Genomic DNA, 9,409 nt, shown 5'->3' with positions numbered 1-9,409 from the left:
ATGGAAAACCCACAGTGTGGCATTTGTAAAAATGACAGCTCAGGATGAGAATTTGAACTGGGTGAGTTCAGTTCAGCATGCTCAGAATTTATTTAGGAAAGTCAGTGGGCAACACAATTGTAATTAGCGCAAATATTACAGAGATAATAGTTTACCCTGTTACATAATCAAATGTGCTTTCATTCACCAAAGAGAGGAAGCTAAAAAAAATATTCTTAAATCAGTAAGTTTGTAAGTATAGTACACAGTGTTGCATGAAAAAAAAAAATCCAGAGACAGCCAGCCCTACATATTATAATGTCATCATGTCTCCGTCCCTCTGTCTCTGTCCTGTGTGCCTCCTCACACCGTCCCTCTGTCTCTGTCCTGTGTGCCTCCTCACACCGTCCCTCTGTCTCTGTCCTGTGTGCCTCCTCACACCGTCCCTCTGTCTCTGTCCTGTGTGCCTCCTCACACCGTCCCTCTGTCTCTGTCCTGTGTGCCTCCTCACACCGTCCCTCTGTCTCTGTCCTGTGTGCCTCCTCACACCGTCCCTCTGTCTCTGTCCTGTGTGCCTCCTCACACCGTCCCTCTGTCTCTGTCCTGTGTGCCTCCTCACACCGTCCCTCTGTCTCTGTCCTGTGTGCCTCCTCACACCGTCCCTCTGTCTCTGTCCTGTGTGCCTCCTCACACCGTCCCTCTGTCTCTGTCCTGTGTGCCTCCTCACACCGTCCCTCTGTCTCTGTCCTGTGTGCCTCCTCACACCGTCCCTCTGTCTCTGTCCTGTGTGCCTCCTCACAGCGCCTGCTCTGGACGTGGACTGGCAGAGCAACAACACGTTTGCCTCGTGCAGCACAGACATGTGCATACATGTGTGTAAACTGGGCCAGGACCGACCCGTCAAGACCTTCCAGGGACACACGGTAAGGCTGCCTCACAGGGAAATGCATACCATCCACCAGCCAAGGCAGAGGCTGATAGGTTTTCTGTCTCTTCCAACCAGCAACCGACCACTGTATAAGATTTTTTGTTTTTGTTTAACAATCATTTTTCCTTCTGGAGGTGGTAAACCTCCAAAGCTTGACAAACTGCCATGGCCAATCGACAACAAGTTAAATAAATTGGGGGGGAAAGTTAGGGATGAGCATGATTTATCGACGATCGATAATTGACAATTGACGGTTAAGTTTTATCGATCACGTGGAATTTGATTGATCTAACGTTGGTTTAGAATAGAGGTTGAATGAAGGAATTTCACTACGTGGCAGCTGGCAGCAATGAGACATCATACCAACCGGGGGCACAATTAAACAATTTTCTGCCTACGGGCTGCCGTAGAAAACCAAAGTAAACATGCAAGAGATCAAGGCAAAGTTTGGCGTGGGATTATTTTGAGCAAAAAATAAATAAATTACGTAGTTCATTGTAAACACTGCAATGGCGTACAACACAACAACGACCCTAACGATGTACCACTTGAACCACGTACATCCGACCCTGGTTAATGATCTGGAGGAGCTGCGATAACCCAAGGGATGTGCAAATTTGATTGAGGCCGATCAGACGGATACGCCGCCCACAAGTATTGTTGAGGGCAAAGATTTTCGAGATCTGATTAATTTAATTGAACCAGCATATCGCATTCCATTGCGCACTAGAGATGTAACGGTATGCAAATTTCACATCACGATTATTGTGACCAAAATGATCACCGTTATCGTATTATCATGGTATTCAAAAAAATTTGCTGAAAATGTTCAAAAAGTACTGAGAGACTCACTGAAATAATTTGACAATGTTTTATATTGAAAACTCAGACCCAAAAAGGATTGATACACTCACTGAAATCATTTATCCAAGGCTGCACATTTGCATCTGTGAGACTGCTGCCGACTTTGGTTGATGATGGACAGTATTTAACATGTTTTTTCAAAGCACGGTAATCACGGTACCACGGTTTTAATGATAATGAAAATTTGAAACGGTACGGTTATCGTAAGCAATTTTGTCACGGTTATCATTAAAACCGGTTATCGTTACATCCCTATCGCGCACCGTCATCACCAGGCTCATAGAAGCTCGCTACAACGAGCTAAAGCTGCACTTGATCATGTAACGCACATAACAACATGTACTGTATGTTGTATAACAACATGTACGCAACATGTATCTTTTCACGTGGTGGGAGAGGATGGTGGTGTTTCTCGTTGTGATTAACGCAGGCCAGCCATGGGCTCATTTTCCATAGTGATGCACACAACACATTCTAATCTTAGGCTACATCGCCGGTGTGAAGTCATTGGTCCAAACGTGTGGTGGTTGTATAGTGTTTCATACATAACAAAGGAGAGCATCATATAAAAGGCTGGTGTGAATGTGTAAGCCTGGCCTAAAGCTTGGTATAGCACTAGAGAGATCTCTTTCCACAAACGAAGGATCGCTGCTCTTAAAAGCTTTGGGAGGATAGCTGACACGACTGCTGGCACTGTGCACACTGCCTCAGTTGGCTTCTCCTCAAAGTCACTCAACTTTGTTTGGGTGCTAGAAGGGATTAAAAGTAACGTGATTTCAGTGGAAGACCCACCGCACTGCTCTGAAAGATCAAGCCGTGGTTTCGAGGCATCCGCGGCGCCCCGCCCCCCCCCCCCCCCCCCCCCCCCACACACACTGCACGCCACACACGCGCGTGACATTCTTATATCGATGAGGACTTATTGAGATACCTTGATGTATTGATATAAAAGCATTCATTATTCATAACGCGGTGACATTGATCCTGCTGCTGCCTGTGCACTTTTCTCACGTCTTGTGTTTTTGCCTCCTCCACGCTGCAGAATGAGGTGAACGCTATCAAGTGGGATCCCACTGGGAGTCTGCTGGCCTCCTGCTCCGATGACATGACACTGAAGGTCAGTGCCAGGACTGCACACACGCACACACACACACACACACACACACACACACACACACACACACACACACACACACACACACACACACAGTGAATATTGCACAGTGACCAAAAGAGGCGCAAAGATCAGCCTCAATCGCACACGTGTTCCCGATGTCAATGTGCATTGTGTTCAGTCTAGCGGTTCTTATATATCAACACCCGCGTCTCTTGTGCCGTAGATCTGGAGTATGAAGCAGGACTCGTGTGTGCACGACCTGCAGGCCCACAGTAAGGAGATCTACACCATCAAGTGGAGCCCCACGGGCCCCGGGACCAACAACCCCAGCGCCAACCTCATGCTGGCCAGGTAAGAGCCACCGCAGCACTGTAACACCGACCCTGCTCTCAGGGGAACGTTCCATCTTACCATAAGAGGTATAAGTTATGCCTCTGGGCTGTTTGACTGTAACTGCTGCAGGACAGAAGCGCTGCAGCAGCCAATAGGGTGCAATATGTGAAGTAACACATTCCTCATTACATCATGTGTAGGGTACCCTAAATTCATGAATTATTTAAAAGAAAATCTAAATGGAACGATGTGGGTGGTTTAGGTACCATTTCCCATGTTGAACAGATATAGATATATATATATATATATATATATATATATAGATGTGTGTGTGTATGTATATATATATATATATATATATACACACAGTATATGTGTGTGTGTGTGTGTGTGTATATATAATACTATATATATATGTGTGTGTATATATATATATATGTGTGTGTGTATATATGTGTGTGTGTGTGTATATATATGTGTATATATATGTGTGTGTATGTATATATATATATACACTCACATATATGTATATATATATATTTTTTTCTTTTACCAAATGTAAGCTAAACTGATTCCACTATATTTTAGTGCCATTTTAAGAGTTGGAAGCATCTTTTGATGATTATGGGGATAATATCGTGAATTGCAATTATTTTGGCCAGGATAATCGTGACATGAAGTTTTCATATTGTCCCATGTCTATATCTCCAATTGACACACCCTATCCATGTAGTAGCTTGCAGCTTATCCTCACGAGGTACGGTTCATCTCCCCGTCTCTCTCCCCCGTTCCAGTGCGTCGTTTGACTCCACGGTGCGTCTGTGGGACGTGGAGCGCGGGGTGTGTATCCACACACTCACTCGCCACCAGGAGCCCGTGTACAGCGTGGCCTTCAGCCCCGACGGCAGGCACCTGGCCAGCGGCTCCTTCGACAAGTGTGTCCACATCTGGAACACTCAGGTGCGGGACGACACACTCCACCTATAACCACACACACACACACACACACACAGACACACACACTCGCACATTAACACAGCTTTGAGGAGTACAATATGGAAGTCAATGGAACGTTAGCGGGAGTTCATTTAGCCGTCCTGGTTGTATTGATACTAAAATGACAGAAATACACATGGCATACAGGCTACAGTGAGAAAAGTTGTACGTTAAAGTCATTGCCTGCCATTGCTAAGTGTGTGTCTGTGTCTTGTGTGTCTTCAGACGGGTGCTTTAGTCCATAGCTACCGGGGGACAGGAGGGATCTTCGAGGTGTGCTGGAACGCCACCGGGGACAAAGTGGGAGCCAGTGCGTCAGACGGATCGGTGAGTTGTTGAGCCCCTTATCATCCCCAATGAAAGTAGTCCCTCACATATAGTCACACCTCTTTATACCCCTCCACACCAGGCTCGTGCCCTGGTGTGGAGGTTTGTGTGAATGTGTCCCCTATCAGACATGAGTAACGGTGGCTTCACACATTAAGCTGCAGTAGTGCAGTCATGAACATTTGGTATAAAGTTATGGAAACGTTTTGATGTTGAATGATCAAATATGTGTGGGGCGCTGAACAGTGTTTCCCTTCCACTGTTCATATTTGAGTGGTCCGCCCACGCGAATCCACACCGCAGAAGGTAAATATTTGTTTTGAATTCATTTTGGGTTGCCCTGATGCAAAATGCGATGTTTCCAAAATGCAGAACGCATGTTGGAGAATTACAATGAACCATAATTCATTGCGCCTATGTCCTTGGAGTCGCTGTGTGTGAGTGAGTGAGTGAGTGAGTGAGTGAGTGTGTGTGAGTGTGTGAGTGAGTGAGTGAGTGAGTGTGTGTGTGAATGAGACAATCTGAAAATAGCCTTGATCAGATGGAAGTATAAGTCATATAATGTTGCAACACGACTGGCTGGAAAAACAACTGGGCTCGCTAAGGGGAACGTCGGTAGCAAGTTGTCGTCGTCAGCTCACACCATGAAGGAAGCAGACTGACACATGCATCATGTGGCTTTAGTGTGAACAGTAGTGACTCAGGACCGCTGACCTCAATAATATGGACAAGCCCATCCACTATTTTTTTGGACTCACGTTTTGCAGCAAAGTCGCCATCTTGGGGTCCTTGCGCAGCTCACGTGAGAGATGGGCGTTTCCCCAGAGCCGCAGCTCCGCCTGCTATTGGTCTGTGATCGGCAAGCTGCGCAATCCCTGGACAGGCGATCTGTCAATCACCCCCTGTTATATCATATACCAAAAGGGCGAGTTATATAAGAAATGACCCCCCTAGAGTTTCAGCGGATGTATTGCACCGCACTGACTACCATGTTGTGTCTGTCTGTCTGCTCACATGAGGAGTGCATTTGAGACTCCATGGGTCCAAGCGATTAGGGAGGCGAGCTGTCGCCCCTTGTCCGCCATCCTATTCTGAAATAACCCAGTAGATTGTGGTGCCATTGTTTCCAGTACATTGGGGGGGGAGGGGGCGCCCCACAATGACCTGGGCGGGCACAACATACCGGTAAGCCGGAATGTGGTTTTGGTTGCACCCGTGTTTACCCTGCCTTTTAAACACAAAATGGCTGCCGTGAAAAGGGCCCCTTGCGCCGACATGACACAAATGCGGAACCATTCGTGGTGGACAACGTGTGGTCATTGATCTCAGCCCTGACGCTGTGCTCCTTCCTGTCTTCCAGGTGTGTGTATTAGACCTGAGGAAATGACGCTCGCCTGGGGGAGCCATGGACCGACTACGAATGTGTACATAGCCAAAATGACTGACTGTCCCTGCCTGTCCGCCACACTGCTGTAGTCCCATCACATGATGCCATGGCCCACCATTACAGCCAAACAGAGCGCTCCCAACCCCCATACACACACACACACACACACACACTCTCTCTCATCCACGGACCAGACCCTCGCCACACGCACACGTGTCAGACATCTAACCAGTCTGTTCATGGACATCGGTGTTGCTCGCACAGACCCGCAGGAAGAAGGGATTCCTCCACGCTCAACGCAAGTACACAATTCTTGGACGAATTCAAACGGACCCATGACGTGCATACCAAAAGATCAGGATTCTTCTCCCGTTGCTCTTTTTATCCTTTGTACCAGAATTGACCCCCCCTCCCCCTCCCCCTCCCCCCCCCCCTCCGTTGGCGTGTGCATATTGCACTCTATTGTCAGCATTTCGTGTCCTGTGGCCATTGTTGTTTTGAATTAGGATTTGACTGATCTCTGTAGGTTTTGTATTACATGTCGAGTGGGAGAGAACAGAGGCGCAGTCGAACGTTGTTTGTCTTTTACGATTGGTGTTCAAAGCTGTTATTGGGAGAGAGATCCATTCACTTTTTGGCACTCTGAATTATGTTTAGTTTCAAAAGCTCAAGATATATATCTTAAAAAAAATTGAACTTGTGAATGTTTCAACTGTAATTTTTATCCCATCTGTTTACTTTTTTTTTTTTTTTTTTTTTTTTTACAAATTAGAAAGCAGTTTATGAGAGGGTAAGCCGTTTGGCTTTTACCTACTCAACCTCAGAAATGGTTTTTCAGGTGTTCAATATTTATCAGGTTAATATAGAGTTCTAATGATTCAAAACCTCTAGGCTGAAAGATGATCTCTGTAGCTGTTACACACACACACACCCTGGCCATCGCAAGTGCTGACGTGCGCGCCGGGTCGAGGCGCGGCGGGAAGACGGGCGCCGCGGATCCGCGGTCCGTTTCGCGTTTCCCCCCTCCGCTACTGTGAAGGGCCGAGTCCGTGGGAAGCGAGCTCGTCCTGGCTGTGCTTTCTGTGGCGTCTGCGAGCTAACGGGGCGCAGGAATCGCTTGCGTTCTGATGTCATTGCTGCCTCTGGGCTCTGTGGGGGAAGAGAGAGGGGGGGGGGGGGGGGGGGGGGTGGTGGCAGGGGCAGGCCCATAACCACTAACTAGCATCCATTAGCCGAGAGCGTTTCATAGCCATTAGTGTACTCCTTTCCTCAATTCATGGCTTGTCGCTAACCAACGCAGAATGATAATCAGACTAGGCCATTTTAATGATGTCCTGCTCCTGTTTTTCTTGTTTCACCTCCTTGCTTGGTCATTAAATATTAAATATGATCAGGACATTATCAGGAGCGTGGCTGTTCTACACCGGCTTGTGCACGGGTTCGCGAGCGCGCCTTCTGCAACAACAAAAAACACACCGCGCAGGCAGGCCCCCATGGCAGGCCCGGCTGGGACGATTCCACCCGGCGCACGTTAACGCTTCGCTCTCATCGCACGCTTGATGGATGATGCTGGACTTCACATCACAGTTTTGTCGTGTCGAGCGGTTGTTTACGACGTTCCGTTAGCTTAAGCGTCTGGCCTTTCCTTTCGACAGCGTCCCCCGTCGGTGTGCAGTGTCCAGTGTCGACCGTCGTACACACTACAGTCCCCCGCTTCGGTTTGCCCGCGTCGAGCAGTTGTCGCCCAGCATTAATATCAAACTCTTATGGAGACAGGCCGTCGAGGCCTACGCACGGTTAGATGGTGCTTTTTGTTTGTAGTGTTCAGAGGTGGCGTTTTGAAGCAAGTCTGTGTTTTTGTTCCTAGGCAGGGTGAAGAGAAGGCAGACTCGCAGCATATGACTTGATGTAACATTGTACCTGCATATAATATATATATATATATATATATCTGTGCTATCACAGGGGGATTCTTTTGTATGCCACTCGTCTGCTAAGGGTGGTTTTTAAAATTCTGCGTAACTTTTTTGAAGACACGCTTGAAATCTTGTGATGTTCTTACGCATCATGTGGGGTCTCGACCATGAGCAATGGTTCTTTATAAAATACCATTAAACAGTCATAGCTAAACAAAAGGAAAAGAGCGGCCCTCCGCAGGGTATTTACAGGTTCTTTTTCTCTGCACTTTAGACTCAAAATGGAAAAACAGGGAGATGTGTTAAGTCAAGGCATCTGAGACGCATCCGATGTTAAAATGCTCTTAAAAGATGAATCAGAATTGATATGGAAAAGGTGCAGTGTTTCAGCGCGACTGTGAGGGTGAATAGTGTCTTGTCTGGTGACTCATTGGGGGAACATATTCAAACCAAGCTGACTTCATGGCATTCCAGGTCTCGTCTCATAGCCATAACTAACATCTAACGGCTTGATAAACACCAGTGTTGGACATTTCAGAAGTTCTGTTTGCAGTTTTTGTTCAGAATGTTACTTGTTTAAAAAAAAAAAAACACAAATTTTGTACTGATGCGTATGAAGAGTATTTTGAAGTTTGCTTTAATATGGTCAACAGTGATTGGACTGTACCATAAAGACACTATTTCGTATGATGTCTATGACAGTGGAATGGTATTTTATAATGTTTTGTTTTTAGACGATACGCTTTTTACACTGCATTCAAGTGTTTGCTTTTTTTTTTTTTTTTTTTGGTTCCTACCGAAAGTACTAATTCTATCTTTGCTATGTCGGAAAGCCCTTGAAGGTTTTGTACTCTTTAAAAACTTTTGTAATTCTGATTTTATTTGTAGCTATGTATTCAAAAATGATCAAAAAAGAAAATCTGGAATTCAATGTTGATGTATTATAACACCCAGACCATGTAAATACCAATTTGCAGATTTTTGTTGTGTTGTCTTTGCCCTCACCTATGTTGTACTCTCTCTTTCTCTCTCACTCACATGGCTGCAGGCTGCAGCGCCCTCACATGGCTGCAGGCTGCAGCGCCCTGATCTGACTGTTGTAAAATCACTCAGATCTCAAGGTCTAGAATAAAATCTATTTTGATAATATCAAGGTGTTTTCTATTGATAATATCATGCTTTTGGTTTCCACTCTTCTGCCCTGATCAACATCACTGTTGACTCCTATGGTCCTGCTGTGGTGAGGATGCCGGCTGATGTGATGTGCAGGGCGAAAAGGTTTGAAAGTGGATGCCTGCCACCTAGTGGTGTAGTCCAGCGTTTCCCAACCAGGGGTACATGGAACGTGGAAAGATTTGGGATTACTCCTCCCCCATGTATATGTGTGTGTTTATATATATATATATACCGTATATATATATATATATACAGTATATATATATATATATACTATAGTGTATACATACACTATAGTATATATTTATACTACTTATAGTGTATATATACTACTGTAGTAGCATCAGCACTTAAGGGGTCATTGTTCACACATGTTATAACTGAAA

The 9,409-nt window shown here is 45.9% G+C and overlaps 1 protein-coding gene across 1 annotated transcript; it reads left to right on the top strand.

The window, feature by feature from the left end:
- Positions 1-777: 777 nt before the first annotated feature.
- On the top strand, positions 778-6,654 carry LOC310772036 (F-box-like/WD repeat-containing protein TBL1XR1). The gene is made up of 6 exons (XM_083664507.1): positions 778-902; positions 2,814-2,888; positions 3,112-3,239; positions 4,016-4,181; positions 4,443-4,544; positions 5,905-6,654. Exons 1-6 carry the CDS (start codon positions 840-842, stop codon positions 5,929-5,931), a joined length of 561 nt encoding a protein of 186 aa, XP_083520633.1. The 5' UTR covers positions 778-839; the 3' UTR covers positions 5,932-6,654.
- The last annotated feature ends 2,755 nt before the right edge of the window (positions 6,655-9,409 follow it).

This window comes from Poromitra crassiceps, assembly GCF_964638095.1.
Source record: "Poromitra crassiceps genome assembly, contig: HAP1_SCAFFOLD_1777, whole genome shotgun sequence".
Taxonomy (NCBI): domain Eukaryota; kingdom Metazoa; phylum Chordata; class Actinopteri; order Beryciformes; family Melamphaidae; genus Poromitra; species Poromitra crassiceps.
This window is presented reverse-complemented; position numbering and strand designations above follow the sequence as displayed.

What these genes read in the sequence shown, in the direction of transcription:
- LOC310772036 (XM_083664507.1), top strand. Translation starts at nt 840, where the DNA reads ATGTGCATACATGTGTGTAAACTGGGCCAGGACCGACCCGTCAAGACC. An exon ending in AGACCTTCCAGGGACACACG is followed by an intron (nt 903 to 2,813) that starts GTAAGGCTGCCT and finishes TCCACGCTGCAG; the next exon opens with AATGAGGTGAACGCTATCAA. An exon ending in GCCAACCTCATGCTGGCCAG is followed by an intron (nt 3,240 to 4,015) that starts GTAAGAGCCACC and finishes CCCCCGTTCCAG; the next exon opens with TGCGTCGTTTGACTCCACGG.